The sequence below is a fragment of the Carcharhinus amblyrhynchos genome, chromosome 18 (genome assembly GCF_965287045.1).
Source record: "Carcharhinus amblyrhynchos chromosome 18, sCarAmb.v2.hapA, whole genome shotgun sequence".
Lineage (NCBI taxonomy): Eukaryota > Metazoa > Chordata > Chondrichthyes > Carcharhiniformes > Carcharhinidae > Carcharhinus > Carcharhinus amblyrhynchos.
In genome coordinates this window covers 30,274,102-30,299,261 of record NC_137341.1, presented here as the reverse complement: position 1 = coordinate 30,299,261, position 25,160 = coordinate 30,274,102, and the positions used below count along the sequence as shown (strand labels likewise).

General features: G+C 45.6%; 1 protein-coding gene across 2 annotated transcripts in view; it reads left to right on the top strand.

Moving 5' to 3' along the window:
• rgs11 (regulator of G protein signaling 11) overlaps positions 1 to 25,160 on the top strand; it is a 164,735-nt gene that overhangs the window by 20,494 nt on the left and 119,081 nt on the right. For both annotated transcript variants that reach the window (XM_080206663.1, XM_080206664.1), the window contains exon 3: positions 12,907 to 12,957. In XM_080206663.1, the coding sequence (XP_080062789.1) occupies positions 12,907 to 12,957 (51 nt within the window). The remainder of the gene's footprint in view (positions 1 to 12,906; positions 12,958 to 25,160) is intronic.

Here is a 25,160-nt window from a genome sequence, read left to right as displayed (position 1 = left end):
CCCCAGTTTTGGGGCGAACACGGCTGGAGAATCCCAGCCCTGGAAACTGAAAATGTAAAAGAGAATGGTCACATGGATTCCAGATCATCTTCAACTAATCTTTCAACAAGTAACAGGAAGGCTAGTTAAAGTTAATCTAATATATGTAGTACAGAAAAGATTGTGACAGTGCTGTCCCCACCTCTGGGCTAGAAGCTTTAGGTTCAAGTCTCACTTCAGGACTTGATTGCCATGGAAACTGTGTCACAACTTGGCTTAAGTTGGCACTGCTATCTCGCAGTGCCAGGGACCCGGGTTCAATTCCGGCCTCGGATGAATGTCTGTGTGGACTTTGCATGTCCTTCCTGTGTCATCATGTTTTCTCCAGCTGCTCTGGTTTCCCCCACACTCCACAGATGTGCGGGTTAGGTTAATTGGCCATGTGAAATTGCTCCTCAATGTCAGGGGACAAGTGGGATAAATACTTGGAGTTACAGGCATAGGAACTGGATTGAGTATCAACCTGCAAAATCCCTCCATTGTACAAGTGGTAAGAACGGTAGAGACTCCTGATCAGCCATGTTTGATGTAGAGTGGTGCCCCTCGTGTTATAGACCTCTGGCAACAGACTAGTGACCTGTTCCAGGAAAAATTCCTGCTCTGGAAACAAATGAAAATCTGCTTTGAGCATCAGTCAGTGTGGGAAGTGAAACAACCACAACAACAATACACACCTATGGCGGGTGGTAAAAGTGGGAGTTTCCTGGTCAGCCATCAGCAGAAGGGAACTACAAACCCCTGCAGTATTTGCCAAGAATATCACAGAGGTCCATGGTTGCCAATGTGCTTCCAGGGCATGATGTCCAAAGAGAGGGAGAGTATATGTAACACAGTTAGGCTTTCATTCGGGCTGTGATAACATACTGCCTAGTATGCCTGTGACTAAGATCAAATCAAGTGGAAGTCAGGGGACAAGTAACAGAATGGATAGCACCCTGGTTACAAACAGAAATAGAGTGTAGAGGTTAAAGATATTTACTCTGACCCGACAGAAGGTAGAGGTGATGTTCCTTTAAAACCAGTACTGGGATCACTGTTCTCCAGATTTGAGGATGACTCTGAATTGAGTATAGTAAATACCCAGGAGAATTGCAACAAAATACAAACAAATATTAATGAACCTGTAGAATGGGTATCCAATTTTCAGGTGGTCTATTTATTTATTCATTAATGTGATGTGGGCATTGCTGACAAGGCCAGTATGTGTTACCCATCCCTTGATGCCCTTGAGAAGCTGATGGTGAGGCAATTCCTTCAAATGCTGCAGCCCATGTGGAGTAGGTACATCCACAGTGCTTTTAGGGAGGGAGTTCTAGGATTTTGACCCAGTGACACTGAAAGAAGAGTGTTATATTTCTCAGTCAGGGTGCTGTGTGGTTTGAGGGGAGCTTGTCGTTGGTGGTCTTCCCATGTGCCTGTTGCCCTTGATCTTCCAGATGGCAGATGTCAGAAGTGGGAGATGTTGCCAAAGAAGCTTGGCATGTGCTGTAGTGCATCATGTAGATGGTACTCACTGCTGTCACAATGTGCCATTGGTGGAGGGAATGAATGTTTAAGGTGGCAGACTGGGTGCCAATCAAACAGGCTGCCTTATCCTAGAAGGTGTCTAGCCTCTTGAGCGTTGATGGAGCAGCATTCATCCAGGGAAGTGAAAAATATTCCGTCACACTCCTGACTTGTGCCTTGTAGATGATGGACAGGCATTGGAGACTGGGGAGATGAGTTTTTTTTGCCACAAAATACCCAATTCCTACCCTTTTCTTGTAACCATATTGTTTATGTGACTGGTCTAGTTAACTTTCTGATCAATGGTGAATCCCAGAATATTGATGGGGGAGTTTTGACAATGCTAATTCCATTGAAAGTCAAGGTGAGATGATTAGAATTTCTATTGGAGATGGCATTGTCTGGCATTTGTTAGTTGCTACTTATCATGCTAAATTTGGATGTTGCCCAGGTCTTTCTGCATGTGGAATGGACGACATCATTATTTTGGTGGAAGGTTTAAGGAGGCCACCTTTTCCTTGGAAAAAAACGAGTCTAAATGAGATAAAAGAGCAGTGGGATGTAGGGTATTTATTTCTAAATCATTAAAAGTGGCAATGAGGGTTCACAAGACAATCAAAAATGCAAACCCAGAAGCCGGAGTTCATTTCTAGTGATTGAAAAGCAGAGAACGTGCACAGGAACTTGTGTCACCACATTTAGAGCACTGAGTACAATTCTGGTCTCAGTGCTACACAAAGGATAAGGAGGCTCTGGGGAAGGTGTAAAAAGGATGATACCAGAATTGACAGGTTATGGACAAGCAGGACTTTCTCATCCTGCCATTGGTAGGCATCATTGCAGGCAGGACGGGAAAGTTTAAGAGTGGCAGGAAGTCAGTTAGAAAAGAGCTGGAGTATGACTTCATTGATATTCAAAATTCTGAAGCGGGGAAAAGATGTTTTCATTGGTGATAATTCCACCCCCATGACAGAGGTAGGTGTCTCTTTAATCGAGCCTTGGTCTAATAGCATCACACAAACCCTGAAGCAATATTAAACAGGACTGGTCAGAAGTTTGGAAGCTATATTTGAAATGTCACTCACCTTTATGCACTTGCCGTTAGGAGCTATCTGCTATTCAATGCATTTGGAAGTCACTAATGGGTTTCCAATTTACTTCATTCCTTCATATCTACCTCATTAAACATTCATCTGCTTGCCATGGGTGATGAACTGCATTTGGACGAATGAGCAGTTGGAGAAAGAGGAGCAGCAGCAGCCAGGCTAAGCTGCAGATTAAACTCATCGAAGGCCTTCCCCACCGCACAAGGCCTGCAGGCCCTCAGCCAGTTTCTTGGATATTTCTGAGGAGCTGGGCAGTAGGAGGCCAAGCTTTGCCAAGGCAGCCAGTTGCTGGTCTGCTGAACTATTGGCTATCAAAAGTCGCCACCGTCCCTAACGTTTCCATCACAGGTTCTTTCCAGGTTGCTGCAGAGCACCACCGGCTGATACAGATTACCAGTGTTCTTCTTGCCAGGGCAAAACTAAATGCCTCCAGCAAAGATGTGAGAGCCCTGTGATTTACAGCAATGGTCACTTGCCTCACGCCCTGGTTTAATAGTCTGTACTCGGGTCAGTATTCGGGTACTAGGAAATGAGTCATCTGTTAATGTAATCAGGGACCTCTTCACTCCATCAATGTTCAACTGGTATGTGACTACCACATTACAATGCTGCAAAAATTTCATTCTGCATCCCTCACATTCAAGATTTTGGAGGATGACCGCCAGGGGACAAGAAAGTTGGAGGAGGCACAAGAAAAAGAGACAGCTTCAGACTGGGAACAATTATATGAAGATAGGAGATCACCAAAACACATTGGAGTTAGACAGGCCAGGAGCAGTTGATGGAACAACACTTCTGATCATCTTTTCAATCCTCTTATTTTAGGAATCAGCCAAAGCCCATTTGCATTAGCCGCCATTGTTTATGCTTCAGTGAAATAATAGTAGGAGGGATTAGAAATAATAGTAAGAAGGATTATTATTTAAAGGGTGAAAAGCTGCAGCATGCTACGGTGCAGAGGGATCTGGGGATCCTTGTGCACGAATCACAAAAACCCAGTCTGCAAGTGCAGCAGGTGATCAAGAAGGCAAATAGGATGCTGGCCTTTATAGCGAGGGGGATAGAATATAAAAGCAGGGAGGTCTTACTGCAATGTACAGGGTACTGGTGAGGCCGCAACTGGAGTACTGTGTGCAGTTTTGGTCCCCGCATTTGAGAAAGGATATATTGGCCTTGGAGGGAGTACAGAGAAGGTTCACCAGGCTGATACCGGAGATGAGGGGGTTAGCTTATGCGGAGAGATTGAACAGACTGAGCCTGTACTCGTTGGAGTTTAGAAGGCTGTGGGGGGATCTTATAGAGACATGTAACATAATGAAGGGGCTAGATAGGGTAGAGGTAGAGAGATTCTTCCTGTTTAGAAAGGATAGCAGGACTAGAGGGCACAGCCTCAAAATAAGGCGGGGGGGTGCCGTTTAGATCGGAGTTGAGGAGGAACTTCTTCACTCAAAGGGTGGTGAATCTCTGGAATTCTCTGCCCGTTGAAGTGGTGGAGGCTACCTCGCTGAATATATTTAAGACACGGGCAGATAGGTTTTTGATAGGCGAGGGGATTAAGGGTTATGGGGAGAAAGCGGGAAAGTGGAACTGAGCCACTTCAGATCAGCCATGACCTTATTGAATGGCGGGGCAGGCTCGAGGGGCTAGATGGCCTACTCCTGCTCCTATTTCTTATGTTCTTATGTGACTCCAGCTGAGTTGCTGGAAGGCTGCTGTTGCTCATGTGGGGATCCAGGAGGTATCCATGACATCTGGAGCCTCTGAAGACCTGGATGGATTCTCTCTGCTGCAGGGGCAGTCTGGACCTTCCAAATTTCTAGCAGTGCTTTTTCTCATTCATCTGTGGGACATGGGCATCGCCGGCTGTCCAGCATTTATCGCCCATCCCAAGTTGCCCTTGAGAAGGTGGTGGTGAGCTGTCTCCTTGAACCGCTGCAGTCCACATTCTGTGGGTTGCCCCACAATGCCGTTAAGGAGGGAATTCCAGGATTTTAACCCAATGACTGTGAAGGAATGGCGATATATTTCCAAATCAGTATGGTGAGTGTCTTGGAGGGGAACTTGCAGGTGGTGGTGTTCCCATGTAACTGCTGCTCTTGTCCTTCTAGATGGAAATGGCTATGGATTTAGAAGATGCTGTCTAAGTATCTTTGGTGAATTGCTGCCGTGCATCTTGTAGATAGTACACGCTACTGCTACTGAGCGTCAGTGGTGGAGGGATTGTATGTTTGTAGATGTGGTGCCAATCAAGTGGGCTGCTTCGTCCTGGATGGTGTGAAGCTTCTTGAGTGTTGTTGGAGCTGCACCCATCCAGGCAAGTGGGGAATATTCGATCACACTCCTGACTTGTGTCCTGTAGATGGTGGACAGGCTTTGGGGAGTCAAGAGGTGAGTTACTCGCTGCAGTATTCCTAGCCTCTGACCTGCTCTTGTAGCCACTGTCTTTATGTGGTGAGTCCAATTGAGTTTTTGGTCAATGGTAACTCCAAGGATACTGACAGTGGGGGATTCAGTATTGGTCACACCATTGAATGCCACAGAGCAGTGGTTGACATTGAGGGATTGGTGAGGAAGTAGACATGTTGCATCCTGAGCAAGAACAGTTCACTGCTTCCAATGTGCCCCTGTCATTACCATAGTGCTGCCTCTCAATGTTCCAATGACCAGGAAGAACAGACTGCAGATGTCTGAACTGCTGCCAGTCATGTGCTCCAGGCAGAGATAGTTCTCCCTTTACAAGGTGGACTCCTGCCTCTCTACAGCAGAGCAGAGCTTTGAATCCACTTAATCTGTGAAGGCTTTGGGATCAGGTCCCAGCTACAATATCCTCCAGATGGCCGCAACCCCCATAGTAGATTACAAAGTGATGATGCCATGTGAGACCATTCAGCCTGGGAGTGACAATCTAGCATGATGCTGAAACCTTGGCAGCACCTGATACAACCATGACCTGCTTTTGTGAAGCAAGCAGTTTGAACTCGCCATCTCTATCCTGATTGGCAGAGCATGGATTGAGCCTGCTCTTTGGCGAGCTCTGTCCTGGGCTGTCCCTGCCACCAGTTCTGACTGTTTTCACTACTGCTACATGTTTCACCACACGTAAAGCATTGTACCTCTCTCTCTCACTCACTGTTGCCCAATAGGAATTGTTCATTATCCAGGGACTGTGTTATTGTTTTAGCAACATCTGCTCATTCGAGTAAAGAAAACACCATCAATACAATTCAGGTTTGTGTTCTTCATGTTTATATTTACTGAATAAACATCTACAGTTCAGTGCTAAACACGGGCCAGGGTTTTCTGGCCTCCCTGTGGCGGAGGTGGCAACCAGCGGGATCTTCCAGTCCTGCCGAGCTCTGTGGTGCCTTGTATGGTTCACCATGGGGAACCCACCATGGGGAGTCACCTTCAGTGGGACCGAAAGATCTCACCGGCGGGAAGGGCTGGAATTCCCACCCATACATTCCTTCTCAGCAAAGTTAGAATTCTGGCGTGAATTGATTAGACACAGGACAGGTAGGAGGGCTTGAAAACAAGACTCAGCATTCGGGCAATTGTGAGTTACCTGGGTGGGGTCCCATGAGAGGCCAGGCTGTCAGGGCAGAGTGGAGGATTCAGGAATGGGCCGTATCTCATCTCATTCAGCTTGAAGGGCCTCACACTCAGGTGAGGATGACTGCAGTGTGATTGGAACTCACTCAGACAGCAGTGTGAGGACAAAGGGGAGAAGCTGCCGGACAGTCCCAAACTGATTGTCAGGGGTAAGGTAGATTTCAACGATTCCTGGAAGGTTGCTCAGTCTGGGAGTAACACGGTGCCCTGTAGGACGGTGCCGCACATGTCAAATGCTGGCTTCACATGATTCAGTTCTGCCACCCTGATCTCCCCATTAAATGGTGTGCAGCCAAGAAGTCCTGCCGTTTACTGGAGGCCAACCTTTAACCCTTTGCAAGCCAACGTCCCAGGCACTGACCCCAGCTGACATTCCCAAAAAGGCTGCAACATCACACAGTTAACATTGATGTGCCCCTTTATGCAAGGCGTGCTGGTGATGTTTATTATCATGCACTCCAATCGAGGTCATGGCAGATGCATCGGTGAGCCCCATATCAGGATACAAACACTGGTCACATGTAGTCACTTGACTGCCCGCTAGAGTTTCATCAAGTTTCTTTGGGGGGATCTTGGAAGCTGGGGAATTGCAGGTGCCTGGTGCCACTGAGACCCTGCTGGGTCCACGTGCTGCATTCTGCTGGAGTTGACAGAAGCTAATGTGAGATGCGGCTATTGTGTCCGAGAGGACGGTGTGAGGGATGGCATTGAGGCACCTACTGAGTGTGCTGCCATTGGGTGGTAGTCCCCAGGAATTCAGGAGTGAGAGCCTGGACTCTCTGACAACCTCTTGTAGCTCAGTGTGGCTCTTTCTTCTTTACAGTGCATGGTCTGGAGGATGATGGAGCCTGTCAGGTTGGCTATTCTAATTATTGCCAGAGAGCAGAAGCAGAGACACTGATGTGCCACGGCAGGATGAGCATCCTGCAGAGGGCGGAGGGGCTGGGCCTCTGGCTGCTCTGGGAGCAGCACCGCAGATGTATAAGTACCGGCCATGGGTATTCTGACATCAGTCATCGTACCTTCAAATGTCCGAGATTTGGTGCTGTAAAACGCTGCGTCTGCTCTGGGGAATGGTGGACTGTCAAGAGCTGGCACCACCTGGAATAGGGTTCACCCACTGTCTGTGACCCTTAAACTCACAGCCGCTCTGAATTTCTATGTGAGGCTGATTCTAAGGTAGGGCAGATGACCCGTGTGGCATCTCCCCGTCAGCCACACACACATGGGAGCTCACAGATGCCCTTTATGAGAGGGCTCATATGTATATCAACTTGGACCTGGACCAGGTGATCCAAAATGGTAGGGCCATGGGCTGCACCACCTTAGCAGGCTTGCTCCTGGTGCAAGGTCTGGTTGACAGCACCCATGTGGCACCATGCAGCATCACTCATGAACCTCAAGGGGTACAAGTTCCCCAATGTACAGCTTGCCTGTGACCACACAGTGCACTTCACGTATGTGTGCGTCCGTTTCCCGGGGACCGTCTATGACAGCTACATCTTGGGGGGCTCTCAGATCCCAACTGTCTTTGAGAGAGAGAGCAGGGCGGCTGGAGAGATGGCTCCTCAAGGACAAAGGGCACTTATTGAGGTGGTGACTGACAATGACAGTGCGGAGGCCACAAATACCAACGGAGGCTTGATACAATAAGGCTCACGCAACTATGTGTGTGTTGGTGAGCAGGTGATTGGGCCATTGAAGATGAGGTTCAGGTGCCTGGACCAGTGGTCGATAGTCCCCAGAGAGTCTCCTGTAGTCTGCTGTGCTGTCTACAGCTTGGTATTGCAGAGGGGAGACCACCTGCATCTGGAGATGGAGGAGCGCCATCTTGGATGAGGAGGACATGAAGGAGGGCGGTGAGGGTGACCACGCAGAGAAGGAGATGAGAGAACCCTGGACAATGTTCAGGGCCAGACTGGACCGACATGCTAAGGATGGCCTCGTTGTGTCCCACTTTGGGGATGAGCAGGACAAGTGAGTGAAGAATTCTCCCACCATGGGGACTCACATCTAACCAGTTACATGGTGCCTGCAGTATGCTCCATACTGCTGGCTCTGAGGTTATTGGCCTGTCTTTGTAGAAAAATGATGATGAGTTGTATTGAGGGCAGAGCAATGTTTCTCTCATCCTCAGTGATATGTCTGACTCCTGCCTGATGGAGAGCTTAACGCACCCTGCCACCAAATAGGCTTATCATAGGGCTCAGAAACATGGAATGTGCAGCGGCAACCACTACAGGCCCCATCCTGGTGTTCACATCCATCTTACAGCCGAGGTGGGCAGCCTGACAGTGCCTCGACAGCCCTTGCCCTTGTGATCACTAGAAAAGACAGCTGACATGAGAATTGTGCTCTTTGATGGAGGAGGACGAGAGGGTTCACTCTTTCATGGATTGGGACTGGGGAGTGAGTGGCATACCAACTCAGCGCTGCCTTACTGTATTGCTGTTGTGGGAGGGACATCGCACTGCCATTCTCACACTCCACAGGGTTGAGGTGCTGGGTGAGCACAGTGATTCCCCAAGCTTGGTGGCATAGACAGACAGGGTGGTCGCTCTGACTGCCGTGAACCTTCAGCTGTAAGCTGCTCTCAGTGAGTGACACAGAAGCCTGTCTGCTTAGTGACTGAGGGTGAGTATCTGCATTGGTGCCGGGTGTGGGTGACAGCTGTGACACCTCTTCAACAATGCCCCCACTTTGCCAGCGGTGCAGGCACACTGTTCCTCCTCCCCGAGGCCAGTTTGAGGGCTCACTCCTCAAATCACATGGGGTTCTGAGCTCAAGTATGACTCCCAATGTCTATGCTTGTTGTGGTTGAATTTGTCCTGTAATGACACAAATAGAAGGAGTGTGGGTGGCAGTGTTGACATTTAAGATGGTGATGAGGTGTGGCAGGAGTAGGTTTGGGGCTTGGGTGGGAGCTGGATTGTGAGCAGCACAGCAGCTACTGGGGAAACATGGTGGTTGTGGGAGGGAGGGAGGAGTTGGCAAAGGTCCAGGTGGCTGATTGAGAGAAAGGGCTGTGGGCGCGAGCAATGTCTGAATGTCTCGATAGAGAGACTGGGACTGGTTCACTTACCCTGGCTGAGCAAAGAAGGCCATTCATCTTCTTCTGACACTGCTGCCTCACCCATTTCTGAAGTGTGTTTGCACTGACCAGGGCTGTCTCTGCATCCCAGACGGGGATGGTGATGCTGCTGGAAGGCCCACTCCTAGAGCAGAGGTAGAGGGTGTCCCACCTCTGCTGCACTCCATCCAGCATCCTGGTGAGGGCCCCCTCTGAAAAACACCCTGCTCTGTTGGCTTCTTGGCTGCCATCTTCTGCAGTGGTTGTGGAACAAGTGCTGGGGAGCCATTTATAGCGGTCTTTCCACTGCTTGCAGCAGTTAAGTTATTGCAGGGTGGGCAGATCAGAGGGAACATGTAGCAAGTGTGGCATGACATTCAGGGACATAAAAATTATTACTAATGAAGCATAAGATTTGGTCCAAAAACATTGAAGCTGTCAGTGGGAAACACTCCGCTTTTTGCGTTGGAACCAACACTGCCATTTCTTAGTAAGGTTTTCCACCAACTCTTGAGTGCACAATTTTTATATTGTCACCAGATCTGATCCAAAATCCACTGCCAATTGAAAGCCCAGCCCAGCGTATCTTCTAGATTTTTGTCCCACAGTTGTGAGCAATAGCGTGACTTGTTCTTCAGAGTGATTACTGAGAGTGTAAATTTGCATGCCATGTGCCAGACATGTCCACCACCCATTCAGAAAACAATTGGATATTATTTGCCCTTCACCACAGCAAGTGTTGTCCAGGATGCTTGTTATTGGGTTGTTTTACCTGATTATTCAAACTGATTGAGTTGACCGCAATGACAGCTGCCTCCTCCATACAGTATTATTGGTGATTATATGTCCCGAAATCCAGTGTTTTGATCCATATTACATATAACTTTTGTCAAATAACCAATAAGCAGTAACCAATGAAGTAAAGCACTCACAAGAATGAAAAACCCACACAGAATCTGTTTTCATTGTACCTTTTGTTTTGCAGAAATGCACAATATGGTTACAGTACACATGCCTACACCATGTGAATATTATTTATTTTCTTAAATTTAACAGACCTTCAAAAACAGCTAGTATCAATAACGATAACCATACAATTACCAGATTGTTGTAAAAAAAACCTATCTGGCTCATTAATGTCCTTTAGGAAAAGAAATCTACTGTTCTTCCCCAGTGTGGTCTGTGTGTGATTCCAACCCTGCAACAATGGGGTTAACTCTCAGCTACCCTCTGAAATGCTCTAGCAAGTCACCAAATTGTATAGAAATGGACAATAGATGCAGAACATGTCTTCTGGACTCTTATCATTCAAAGGATAGACAGAAAAAGGACAAGATTTGTTTGGGGTTAAACTTGGGCCACCAAATGTCAATATTTAAGGGTGGAATTCTCCCATGGCTCCACCAGCAGGTTCAATGGTGGCCAAGGAAGGGAGGGGGGCATGGGAGAACTCAATGGGAGTCGAAAAATCAGTTCTGTCCCGACGCGACTTTCCCTCCAGAGCCTTCCACTGGTGCCCGCCATGGTCAACTGGGAAACCCACTGGAGACCAGCATGAAACTCATTTGCACCCGATTTTCTGTAATGCAAGTGGGAAAACACGTCTGTCCAAAACACATCTGGTACAAGATGTGTGCAGAAGCTGGGACTCACCAGAACAATGCCTGGGGTTACCTCTGGAGCAGAGGCCAACTGCAACTCTGGACACCAGGATACCACAGCTGTGGGTGGGGAGGGAGCATCTACAGTCAGACCTTTCAGATTCAGTGTCATCGAGCAAGTCCATCTTCTGGCCTCAGTGTGTTCCTGGAAACCCATCTTCTTTTTCAGGTGGTCCATCTTTTTCCTTTGACCTTGGGTCAGTGATGTTGGGCACCTTTTTTACTATGGCACCCAGAAATGATGGCAGGACACATACCAACATGTCCATCCTGCCATGGAATGTGGCACTGAACGCACAGATGCATAATTAATAAGGTTTGGGCCATGGTTTCCAATTGGTCTTTGCAGTAGGAAACACACTCTATTTCCAGTTCTGCCATTGGTCTTATTCCCAGATGGGAAAATTCCACCCTAAACAACCAACCTCTAATTTGTGGGATTCCGGAGTCAACAGCCTGGAGTCCTCCCAATGCTCGGTTTAGCCGGGCACTCAACAAATTGGCTGCATGAACCTATTGTCCCCTTAAGGTTAGGAGTTGTGCATTGGGTATAATCAGGAATTTTGCCTTGCGCACTGCGAGTGCCAACACCAGTCTGTGAGATTAGCATTGGAAAGTTGCCTGCTCTGCTAAATAATATTAATAACAGTTAAATAATGCTCAGGAATGGCAGTGTATGTAAAGCTGTGAATTTTAAAAAGCGCATTAAATAAAAAGTAAAGTGTATTAAAAATAATTGTAATTAAATGAACCGATCCAGAATATGTGGCATCATATCTATAAACTGTAGATGTAGGGGGCGATTCTCCCAGCCCGCTGCACTGATTTTGTAGAACAGCGGGACAGGAGACTCTAGCGGAGGTCACTTTGCAAGCTCCCCACTGGGTGTCTCAGCCTCCACGTGTCTCTGTCAGCTCGATTTCCAAAATCAATGTGGAGCTGAATGAATTATTCAAATAGGCATTTTAGTGTATTCAACTATCACTAGCGGGCCCAAGACTGAAGGCTCCAGTCCCACTAGCCTGTTCCCCCTCTCCCCTGTTCCCCAGAGGGTTGGTGAGGGGGTGGGGGGGAGGGTGCCACCTGGGGATTGACACCTTAGCAGTGTCAGCCTGGGCCCCCAGCACTGCTCTAGGGGCAAAGTGGCAATGCCAAGGGGGCATCCTGGCACTATCAACAGGGCATAGGCCAGTGCCAAGGGAGCGGTGCCTAATGGGAGCAGGGCCTTAAGGGGGAGGGGCCTGAAGGGGAGGGGCCCCTGGGGGAGGTGATCGATGGGCATGGGGGTTGCCGTGGGGGAGGTCAGGGCTATGGGGGAGGCAGTCAGGGCTGCAGTGGAGGGGATCAGGTGGATCGTGGGGGGCAGGGGGGCTGGTGGGATTAGGAGAGCAAGGCTGTTGGGGGGTGGGTGCAGGTTGAGGCTGGCCCAGGCATGTTTGTGGGGCCAGCGATCAGGCCATGGTGGGGAGGGTGGGGGTGGGGGATCGCACAGCCAGTGATGCTGAGTTCATGGGGTTGGCCAGTGATTGGGTTAGCCAGCAATCAGGAGGCCGGCAGTGTGGGGCCACTGCACGTGTGCCGATCTCGGCCCTAACAGATCAGCACATGTGCAGCGGCCTTGCTCAGTGCTATGCTGCTGGCCTCTCCAGCGGGAATAGGCCCCACTCACTGGTTTCCAAACTGATTTACGCTCGTGCACTCTGCAGTGCACAGAGTGTGGGAGATTCATTTTGAAAATCCTGCTGAAAAAATCAGTGGGATTTATTCCAGTTTTTACGTGAATTCGACACTTAGAATTCTTTTGGAAGAATCACCCCCATAATGTGTTAATAACTTGGGAGAATGAATCTGCTTTTTGGCATTTCTGAACATTTACTGTGAGAATATTTCATTCAGTTTATCTTTTTTCCAGGTTCTGATGTTGTTGAATGGCTTCTTCAAAACTTGTCTATATCTGAGGAAGGTAAGGGACGTTGCTTTTCTGAATCTGATTTTTGTTTTTGTAAGATTTAACAGGGATGTCCCAAGGCCGTTAAATGCAGGGAGTGGGAGGGGGGGTTTGTTTAACCAAATGTCCGCATGTTGTAGGGGAGGGATGACCCAACCGTTGAGTTATGAGTTGGGGGGGGAGGGGGCGGTGGGGCTGGGGGACAGCAGATATTGGGGGGAGGCTGGTGGTGGATGTGGGTGGGGTGCCTTTAAGGGGATGTGAGTCTCTGGAGTCAGCCTTGCCAGGTCTATCAGACCCCACTCCACGAGAACGACGGCTCAGAACGCACCCTCTTGCTTTTTTTTGGTACAAGACTTGGAATGAAAACCTGGCTCTGTCTCTGGAGAGAAACGCACCAGTTTTCAGTCGCAACCTGACACTTTTAGGATACTTCCGCCCTTATCTTTTCCAAAAAGCATAATTACCCAGCCGTATTTCTCTACAGTGTCAGGTAGTGGTTCTTTTTCATTGATGCAGTGCATAATACAGATAAACCAGTGCTCATTTTCTTTATTTATCCCCCTTTTATAATTACTAGTAACTTGTAATAGTGGGTGGGGTTCCACGGCTGTTCACTCCAGTTGGATTCTCCGCCCTCCCTGGCAGTGGCAGCGATGTGTGAACAGTGGGAGAATTCTGGCCATTGTCTATTGGCAAATTACATTCATGAATTTACTCAGATTTTGTTTCTGCTCGTTTGCAACTTTGCTGGAAGCAGTTCCCATGAAGTGATGGGCAGGAATTCTCCAGTCTCGCAGGCCCTGCTAACTGCTGCCAGCGAGAATGGAGAATTGAGTGCTCAGCCAAATCTGCATTCGAAGTAGCAGGACTGGAAAATCCCAATTGCAGTCGAGGTGGGAGAATCCAGCCCATGGTGTCAAAGCGACTGAGAGTCTGGATGCAATAATGGAAAAGATGACATGGTAGTAATGTTACTGGGCAAGGAATCAAGCTAATGCCCTGGGAACCATTTCAATCATGGATTCAAATCCCAGCATGGCAGCTGGTGAAGTTTAAATCCAATTAATTAATAAACCTGGAATTGAAAGCTAGTCTCTGTAATGGTAACTATGGAGCTGTCATTGATGCTCATTAAAAACCCATCTGGTACACAGATGTGCTTTTGGAAAGGATTTTTTTAAAAATCGTTCATGAGACATTGGTGTCACTGGCTGGCCAGCATTTATTGCCCATCTCTAGCTGCCCGAGGAGGGCAGTTGAGAGTCAACCACATTGCTGTGGCTTTGGAGTCACATGTAGGCCAGATCGGATAAGATCAGCAAATTTCCTTGCCTAAGGGACTTAAGCGACCCAGAGGGGTTTTTCTAACAATTGACAATGGTTTCATGGTCATCAGTAGATGCTTAATTCCAGATATTTTTAATTGAATTCAAATTCCACCATCTGCCATGATGGGATTCAAACCTGGCTCTCCAGAAGTTTCTGGATAATTTCTTTTTATTTCAAAACTATACTTTCTTCATAAATACTCTGAAATAAACCATTGCAGAAACGACATTTGCAATGATTACAAGCAATGCAAAAAAGAGTCATATTTACAGTACTTCACCGTGCTCAGTTCCAAGACATTCATTACAGTTCAGTTCTTCAACAAACTATATGCATTCATCACATTACACTGTGCACTGTTGTTTTTACAGATTAGCACACAGTTATGCAGTGCGAGGGTTTTTTACAGTTTCTGGCCCCTCAGCCTGCCTTGGCTGAAAGGCTTCTGGATTAATAATCTAGTGACACTACCTCTAGAGCAGCGGGTCCCGCAGCCTCCCTTTACCTGGTCTTGTCTATATGTAACTCCAAATCCACAGGAATGTGACTCTTAATTGCCCTCACCAATTGGAGATGGACAATAAATGCTGGCTTTGCCAGTGATGCCCACTTCCCATGGAAGAATAGATTTTCAAGTTTGCTAAATTCATCATGAAACAGGTTTAACAAAGCACACCACAGTTTGTCAAGCTGCTTTGAAGATTGCCTCTGCAGTAACTAGTGCCAGTTGTAATGTTGATAAGATTTTACAACAGAAAAACTTAAAGCCTGCCAATAATCAAAAATGTCTTATAAACCTCCCGCAGAAAGCTGGCAGTGGCTGCAACTGCGATAGAATGGTTTGGCTCCACTTGAATTGTATCCTTTCCCATTGTGTGGGCAATCGTATTAACTGGAGCAATCAATAATTTGGAGGCTGACAGAGTGAATTTTAGAGAATTAGTGTTTCTAGATTCTAGACCCTTGAACGTGTCTGGGGTTATTCACATGTAAGGGATGCTGGGAGGTATAATGGGCCAGATATTTCTGTATATATGTATATATAAAATATCGCAATGTGGGTTTACATGCCACTATTTTGTCAGCAAGATTTAGCCCAATATTTTTGACTTGATTTGATTTATTATTGTCACAAGTATTAGCATACATGAAATGTATTGTTTTTTGCACACTATACAAAAAAAGTACCATTCATAGAGAAGAAAATGAGAGAGTACAAAATGTAGTTTACAGTCATAGTGTAGAGAAAGATCAACTTAATACAAGGTAAGTCCATTCAAAAGCAGCAGGGAAGAAGCTGTTCTTGAGTAGGCTAGTGACCTTAAACTTTTGATTCTTTTACCCGATGGAAGAAGGTGGAAGAGAGAATATCTAGGGCGCGTGGGTTCCTTAATTATGCTGGCTGCTTTGTCGAGGCAGCGGGAAGTGTAGACAGAGTCAATGGATGGGAGGCCAGTTTGTGTGATGGACTGGGCTACATTCACGAACTTTTGTAGTTTCTTGCTGTCTTGGGCAGAGCAGGAGTCATACCAAGCTGTGACACAACCAGAAAGAACGCTTTCTATGGTGCATCTGTAAAAGTTGGAGAGAGTCATGGCTGACATGTCAAATTTCCTTAGTCTCCTGAAAAGGTAGAAGTGTTGTTTTTTTTAACTATAGCATTAGCATAGGAGGGACTAGGACAAGTTGTTAGTGATTTGGACACCTAAAAACGTGAAGCTCTCGACCCTTTCTACTTCATCCCCATTGACGTTGACTTGCTTACATAAGTGTGTACATTTAGTAAGTTTATTAGAGGAACAAAGCCATGTTTTATTTTAGTCAAATGGCAAAATTGCAGAAAAGTGTGTTATGAGAAGGAAGTGCACAGGTATTTTATTCATTTATGGGATAGGGGCATCGCTAAGCATTCATTTCCCACCCCTTATTGCCCTCGAGAAGGTGATAGTGAGCTGCCTCTTGAACAGCTGCACTCCATGTGGTTAGGGAGGAAGTTCCAGGATTTTGACCCAATGGTCCAACTGACCATTTATAAAGCAGCTCCAGCTACTAGACATGGAAAATTAGCCAAGATGTCCAGCATTTCAGCGGTTCAGCGAGCACATGAATGATGATGCAGTGGGATCGGATGTAGGTTATGATACAGGCTGGATGGCCAACAAGCATTTGGACAACACAGAGATGGTGAAGAAGCCTAGATAGGCATTGGAGAGGTAATGCTTGATATCATCAGTGTACACGAGGAACTCGATGTGTAGCCTACAGCTGATGACACCAAGCAGCAATATGTCGCTGAGAAATAGGAGGGGGCCCAGTCCAGATCCCTAGGAGTATCCAGCTGAACCAATGCTGGGGCTGGAGGTGAAATTATTGCTGGATATTCTCTCACTCAGAGTCGAAGAAGGTTAGAATAGTTCCACTCAGCTGGGTAAGGACTGGCAGGCCTTGGATCTCTGCCAAATGGTGCTTAGTTGTTTCTTTGTCACACTTGTCATTGATGTCTCATTGTAGACAATTACCTCTTTAAATACTGTGGGCCTTGTGTTAGAGAGTGGAAAGAATGATAAATGTTTCACTCCTCTTCAAACAAAATATACACTGAGACTATGAGGTGAGTTTCCAAGAGTCCTCTTACTCATTCACCATAACTTCTTGGAGGATCTACAGAAATTGCAGAAAAATGACAGTGAACTCCTGCAGAATATCATTTTTTTCTTTAACATCCAATTCTTTTCTCAATTTATCCTGTTTCTTCTGCCTGCCATTCTTTACCCTGTTCACTGTCTTCATCAATTTTCCCTTTCCCTTTGTTCATGCCGTCAACTCCTTGCTTGCAGTTTCGCTCCACAGACATTTACAAACCTCTGGTACTTCACCATGCTGAGTGTTATATTTACATGTGGCTTAGCTGCAAAGAAATTACAGCTGAGCATGGTTTTGTTTTTGCTGCAGGAGCCCTGATTGATTTCTCTCCTCCATTACACAGCAGCACTGAGGCCGACTGTGGCATCGCTATTCCTGCAGTGGCTGTAAAATGGCACCTCACTATAGGCCGGGGTTGAGATCCAGGTTCAGCTACTCTGCAGTAGAGCCACCTTATCATCAGTGTTAATTAGTGGCTGTGGCTCCTTTCCAGCACTCTCACGTAGAATCATAGGATCCCTACAGTACAGAAAGAGGCCATTCGGTCCATCGAGTCTTCCCTGATTTGCCAACAGAGCAACCCACTCGGGTCTTATCCCGTAACTCCATATATTAACCCTGCAAATCCCTCTAACCTACACATCTTTGGACTCTAAAGGGCAATTTAGCATGGTTGATCCACCTAACCCGCACGTCTTTGGACTGTAGGAGGAAACTGGAGCACCTGGAGGAAATCCACGCAAACACAGAGAGAATGTGCAAACTCCATCCAAGGCCAGAATTGAATCCTGTTCCTTGGTGCTGTGAGGTAGTAGTGCTAACCATTGTACCACCATGCCACTCCTTAACCACAATGCCACCATGCCACATCCTTGTCTCCTTTCTGCTGTCAATCGCCTGTCTGTAAAATCAGATATATAATTATCACGGGATGCTTTGCAACATACCTCAAAGAGAATTGGAGTACAACATAATACTGCAGTGGATTGAGTCCTCACCTTGGAAGACGTTGAGGAGTTACCACAAACATCAACAGGAGTAAGAGGTTGTTGCCTTGTTGCCATTAGCTGGTTGACTCATTTCTGAAGCTTCAGCTGTGTAGTGTCCTTTTTTTTTTCAAATAAAAGCGTAAGAATATAAGATATAAGAGCAACAGTAGGCAATTTAGTGCCTCATTCCTGCTAGAGCATTCAATAAAACCAAGGCCAATTTGATCATGGCTTTAACTCCACTTTCCTGCCTGACCTTGTAAACGTGACTCCCTCGTAAATCAAAAATCCTTCTAACTCAGCCTTGAATATATTCAATGACCCAGCCTCTAATGCTCTCTGGGATGGACAATTTCAAAGATTTAATGACCCTCTCTCTGAATGAAGAAATTCTTTCTCATACCTTTCTTACCAAAGAGGCCAGATATTTTGAAACTGTGTCACCTACTTCTAGCTTCCCCCAATATGCATTGTGTCAGCATTTAGTTTGTCAAGCCCCTCGCAATCTCATGTGTTACAATCAGGTGTTTCTGCACCATAGCAGATACCTGAGCTCTCAGCCAAGGGTACAAAATGAGGCTTGGCTGAGAGCCCAGAAATCCATTCGGCTGTTGAAATACCTGATCCCCAAGGAAACATTGTTTGATTGATAGTTATGGCTGTCTGATCTATGCAATCAATTTCACAATGTTTATTTACACAAGATAAAATGGTTTCAAGTGCTTGTGGTTTCAGCTATTGACACTTTAAAGGGACCAGGTGATTAACACTTTCATTGGCTTACAGTAAAAATGTTTTTTTCAAAGAAAGTGCAAATATATCAATGAAATACCTTTTTAAAAGGCTTCTTTTACACATCTTACTGTCTCTATTGGATTTTAACTGGGACAAAGCCTCAACACACCAAAGCGGTCTTTTAAATACCCAGCCTTGGCACCCGGAAGCCCATGTGGCTGCCTCTGAACCTCTTACTATGTTGGCTGACCTGCCTCCAGTCCACACTCTCATATCCTCTTCCCCCACACAGTGAAAATCCTAACCTTGCAGGTACTTTCTCCTAAGGCAAGTAGGTCAGGAATTTTCCCGACTCCTGCTATCCATTCCGAGACTGAAAATGAGGACCATGAGTCGCAAAGTCCCAGAAAGGTGTTCAAGGTGCCTGATTGTAAACAGTTGTGCTGTAAACTGTCTATTACTTCTCAGATAAAAGAGAGTTGTGGTTAAAGATAGCAAATTAAAAGTTCTACTCGAATGCAAGGTTAGACGCACATTGCCATGGAGAAGAGGACAGAGGAAGCCACTTTGGAGATCAGGCTATAGGCTTCCCCACAAATCAATGACTATCACAGATATGATGTGGAGATGCTGGCGTTGGACTGGGATAAGCACAATAAGAAGCCTCACAACACCAGGTTAAAGTCCAACAGGTTTATTTGGGAGCACAAGGCACAGGCCTATGGCTTTTGTTACCAAATAAACCTGTTGGACTTTAACCTGGTGTTGTGAAACTTCTTACTATCACAGATAGACAGCAGAGGTTTTGTGCAGTCTGCAGAGAGAAGAGGCTGCTTGACTTTGTGAGTTACCAAAACAAGAGGGAGACAATCTCCAGTTGAAAAGATGTATCCTACATCCAGCTAAAGATTCCAGGAGATTTCATTCTGGCATGGCCGTGGGAAGAAGAATCATTGGAGCAAGCTTTACTACCGGTGGTGGATTTAAGGAACTCTTCAAAAACTGAGGAAAGCATCTGGAGTTGGTCATAAAGTTACTACTTAGCAGATTGAAGATATGGGATTAACTGTGGACTGTTTTCTATGAGGACTGTAATTCTGCATAGCGAATGCTTTGGGTGATAAGTGTACAAGGAGAATGTTCCTCTCTGTAGGTTAAAGTATTAGCTGCCTAAAGAAATGAAAATGATGTTTGGTCAGTCAGTTGTTACAATAAAAGTTCTAAAATGTGAAATCTCATGTCATTCTTTTAGCTAATAACTAGAAGTTTGAATCTCTTTAAAAGCTATGTGTCCCTATGGAAATTGTATCATGTTTCAAAAAGATCATTACTCATTCATTTAACCTCCAGTAAGTAAAGGCTCAAACTGTTCACGGACTGCAGCAGTTCAAGAAGGCAGTTCATCACCATCTTCTCAAGGGCAACAAGGGATGGGCAATAAATGCTGGCCAGCCAGTGATGCCCATGTCCCACAAATGAATAATAAAGAAAAACTTGCTTCATAAGAGATTCCCTTCATTCCAGAAATCAACAAAATGAATTTTTTCCGGATTGCCTCCATTGCAATCCTTCTTAAATATGGAGACCAACACTGTACACAGTGTTCATTGTCTCACCAGTGCTGTAACTCACCCAGTTACAGCAAGACTTCTGCAACACAAATGAAACAAATATGATTATTTATGTAATAAAACAAAGTTGTTGCATTATGATGTTTCTGAATGGAGGGCCGTACAAGTGGCATTCTTCAGGGATCAGGACTGGGACCTGTGCTGTTTGAAATATATATAAATGATTTGGAGGAAAATGTAACTGGATTGATTAGTAAGTTTGTGGATGACACAAAGGTTGGTGGATTTGCAGACAGCGATGAGGACATCAGAAGATACAGCAGGATAGGGAGGTAGAGAGATTCTTCCTGCTCAGAAAGGACAGCAGGACTAGAGGGCACAGCCTCAAGATAAGGGGGAGCAGTTTAGAATGGAGTTGAGGAGGAACTTCTTCACTCAAAGGGTGGTGAATCTCTGGAATTCTCTGCCCGTTGAAGTGGTGGAGGCTACCTCGCTAAATATGTTTAAGACACGGGTAGGTAGATTTCTGATAGACAAGGGAATTAAGGGTTATGGGCAGAAAGCGGGAAAGTGGAACTGAGCCACTTCAGTTCAGCCATGATCTTGTTGAATGGCAGGGCAGGCTCAAGGGGCTAGATGGCCTACTCCTGCTCCTATTTCTTATGTTCTTATGTTCTAATAGGATATAGATTGGTTGGAGACTTGGACGGAGAGATGGCAGATGGAATTTAATCCAGACAAATGTAAGGTAATGCATTTGGAAGGTCTAATACAGATAGGAAATATACAGTAAATGACAGGACCCTTAAGAGTATTGATAGGCAGAGGGATCTGGGTGTACAGATACACAGGTCATTGAAAGTGGTAGTGCAGGTGGAGAAGTAGTCAGGAGAGCATCCAGCATGCTTGCTTTCATCGGCTAGGCATTGAGTTTAAAAATTGGCAAGTCGTGTTGCAGTTTTATAGAACCTTGGAATATAGCGTTCAATTCTAGTCGCCACACTACCAGAAGGATGTGGAGGCTTTGGAGAGGGTACAGAGTGTTGTCTGGTATGGAGGGCATCAGCTATGAGGAGAGATTGGAGAAACTTGGTTGGTTCCCGCTGGAACGATGGAAGTTGAGGGATGACCTGATAGAAGGCTATAAGATGATGAGAGGCATAAACAGAGTGGATAGTCAGAAGCTTTTTCCCAGGGTGGAAGAGTCAGTTGTGAGGGGGCACATGTTTAAAGTGTGAGGGGCAAGGTTTAAAGGAGATATCCAAGACAGATTTTTTACACAGAGGGTGGTGAGTGCCTGGAACTTGTTGCCGGGGAAGGTAGTAGAAGCAGATATGATAGTGACTTTCAGGGAGCGTCTTAACAAATACATGAATAGGATGGGAATGGAGGGATATGGTCCCCGGAAGGATAGGGGGATTTAATTAAGTTGGATGGCATGGTCGCAGCACGCTTGGAGGGCTGAAGGGCTTGTCCTTGTGCTGTAATTTTCTTTGTTCTTTGTTCTATTGTAAAGTGCCTCTGAAAATCTGTGAGCCAACCCAAAGTGAGCTATGAATACAATATCGGATGGTCATAAACTCCTGGAATTGGGATGACCTATGCTTCACATCCAGAATACCTTTATTTATGCATTTTTATTTATTAATGTCACAAGTAGGCTTATATTAACACTGCAATGAATTTACGATGAAAATCACATAGTCTCCAGAGTCCAGTGCATGTTCGGGTACACTGAGGGATCATTTTGCATGGCCAACGCACCTAACCGGCACATCTTTCAAACTGTGGGAGGAAACCCATGTAGACACAGGGAGAACATGTAGACTCCACACAGGCAGTGGCCTAAGCTGGGAATCGAACCCGGGTTCCTGACGTTGTGAGGCAGCAGTGCTAAAAGCTGCTGTTGTGTCGCGCATTATTCCTCTGACTGTAAGTTTCTTGTCACTTATCATCACTTTCTCAGAGATAGCAGGTGCCACAGAACTGGTATTTATAAAGTCTATTATTGTAACATCTGAACATGGTGTTAAATAGTGATACACGACCAGTACCTTTGGCCTTGTATGATGTTTGGAATCTTGTCTGAGGCCCTAAAAGCCTTCTCCATTTATAGAGCCACATGCATACTGATGTCACACTAAGTATTGATTTGTTTCTCTATGTGAACAATTATCCTAATAAGTCAAGCTGGCAACGTTTGAATATTTGATGGTATAACAGCAGTGAGTTAATCCTACAGGCAAACTGAGATTTAAATTCATCCTCCATTTACCTAGAGTATAGCAAATAGTCTGCCATCATTGGTGACCTGATTAGGCTGCTGGTTATAGAGTGGAGATTAACTATTCACTGTAACTGTATAAATATTACAGTTGGTACCTGGAGAAAATTCATCAGAAGTAAATGCTGGTGGTTTTCCGAATTTGCTTCAGTTGGATCAGGAATGGAACAGGAATCAAGGGAGCACACACTACTCCTCCCTGGGGAAGATTCATTAATGAGCAATGCTTTCTTTTCAGCAAAGGCGCTAATTAGAATTCCAGTCACCAAACTGGAGGGCCCTCCTGTCCCTTCCGACTCCACAAATAAATCAAGATAAATTTAAACTTATCCTTTGGTAGCTGCTTCTGGCCGCAGTCCAGTTCTTGCTGGGTAGGCATGGTGTGAAGCTCAGTGCTATTTGCAATTAGGCTTTTGGGCAAATATTTCAGTCAGGTCATGATGAGTTCAGGATATGAGTGGGGGTGGTCCTTCTCACCAGCTGTTGGAAAGCCTGCAGGGCCTGTTTCCAGTGTTTCCAAGACAGGGAGCTGGTCGAGGAGATTATAAGTGCCCACCTGCTGAATTTCCATTGGGCAGCTAGGATTAAATCGTTTCCCCCCTCCCCGCCTCCAACCAAGCTCAGAGGATGTTTATTTGAGTAAGATGAATTTGTAACCACTTTTTACAGATATGCTTTTGGAAAGGATTTTACAACACTTCCCACCCAGTGAGATATTATGGCCCAGCTGAGTAATCATAGAAACATAGAAAATCGAAGCAGGAATAGGCTATTTGGCCCTTCAAGCCTGCTCCGTTATTTATTTTGATCATGGCTGATCAACAAATTCAGTATCTTGATCCTGTCTTCCCACCATATCCCGCGATCCCTTTAGCCCCCTAAGCTATATCTAATTTCTTCCTGAAATCACAATGATTTGGCCTCAACTACATTCTGTGGTAGTGAATTCCACACATTCACCACTCTTCAGGTGAAGAAACTTCTCCTCTCCTCGATCCTAAAAGGTTTACCCCTTATCCTCAAACTCCAATTTATTGGACTTCTTTGAGGATGTAACAGATAGAGTTGAGCAAGGAGAACCAGCTGATGTGGTTTATTTAGACTTTCAGAAGGCTTTTGACAAGGTTTCACATAACATACTAATATCTAAAGTTAAAGCGCGTGGTATTGCAGATCATGTCTTGAGAAGGGTAGAAAGCTGATTAACAGGTAGAAAGCAAAGAGTTGGCATAAATGGATCTTTCTCTGAAATTTCAGGCAGTAACCAGTGCAGTACCTCAGGAATCTGGGCTAGGACCCTAACTGTTCACATTATATATTAATTATTTGGAAGAAAGAACTAAATGTCTTATCACCAAATTTGCAGATGATACAAAGTTGGGTGGGAGGGTGAGCTGTGAGGAGGATGCAGAGATGCTTCAGCGTGATTTGTACAGGCTGAGTGTGTGGACATATGCATGGCAGATGCAGTATAGTGTGGATAAATGTGAGGTTATCCACTTTGGTGGCAGTGAAAGGAAGACAGATTGTTACATGAATGGGTGTAAATTGAAAGAAATGGATACTCAGCAAGACCTTGGAATCCTTGTCCAACAGACTCTGAAACTAAGCGCGCAGGTGCAGCAGGCAATAAAGAAGGCAAATTATATGTTGGCCTTCATAGCAAGAGGATTTGAATATAGGATGTTTTGCTGCAATTGCAATGGGCATTGGTGAGGCCACACCTGGAGTATTGTCTGCAGTTTTGGTGTCCTTACCTGAGGAAGGATATCTTTGCTATAGAGGGAATACAGTGAAGGTTTACCACGCTGATTCCTGGGATGGCAGGTCTGTCATATGAGGAGCGACTAAGTCAGTTAGGATTATATTCACTGGAGTTTAGAAGAGTGAGAGGGGTTCTCATCGAAACTTAAAAAATTCTAACAGGGTTAGACAGGGTAGATTCAGAAAGAATGTTCCGATGGTGGAGGTATTCAGAATTAGGGGTCATAGAAACTAGAAGCAGGAGTAGGCCATTTGACCCTTTGTGCCTGCTCAGCTTTTCATTTTGATGATGGCTGATCATCAAAATCAATATCCTGATCCTGCCTTCCCCCCAAATGTCCCTTGATCCCTTTAGCCCCAAGAACAGTATCTATTTTTTTCTTGAAATCACACAACACTTTGTTAAACCCTGGCCAGCATTACCATTCTAAAGAAATTATCTTTGGGTGGAGTGGAGGTGGGGTGGAGGTGGATTGAAGAGAAATTTCCTGCAATTCCTTTTTCCACTTTATGAATTGAAATTCAGAACATCCATGTCCACAATCTTCCAAATGCTTTTTGGATAAAAGGAGGATTCCAACAGTCCAATAGATTGGAGGATTTCACTCTTCTGAAAAAGTGAGACAGATCAATCTGCCAATTACAGCCTCATGTCAGCACTAGGGAAATTTTTAGAGCCAATATTACTTGGGGGAAAAAATTGGAGTTTGGAAAATTATAGGCAAAGGAATGCAAGTCAGCCTGGAATTGTTAAGGGCCAATTGTGTTTGTCTAAATTGGTTATAATAATTGATTACGTAATGGAAAGAGTTGATGAGGGTCGTGCAGTTGGCTCAATGCGCCAAATGGCCTCTTTCTGCACTGTAGTGTTTCTATGATTCAGTTGAAGTCACAAACATG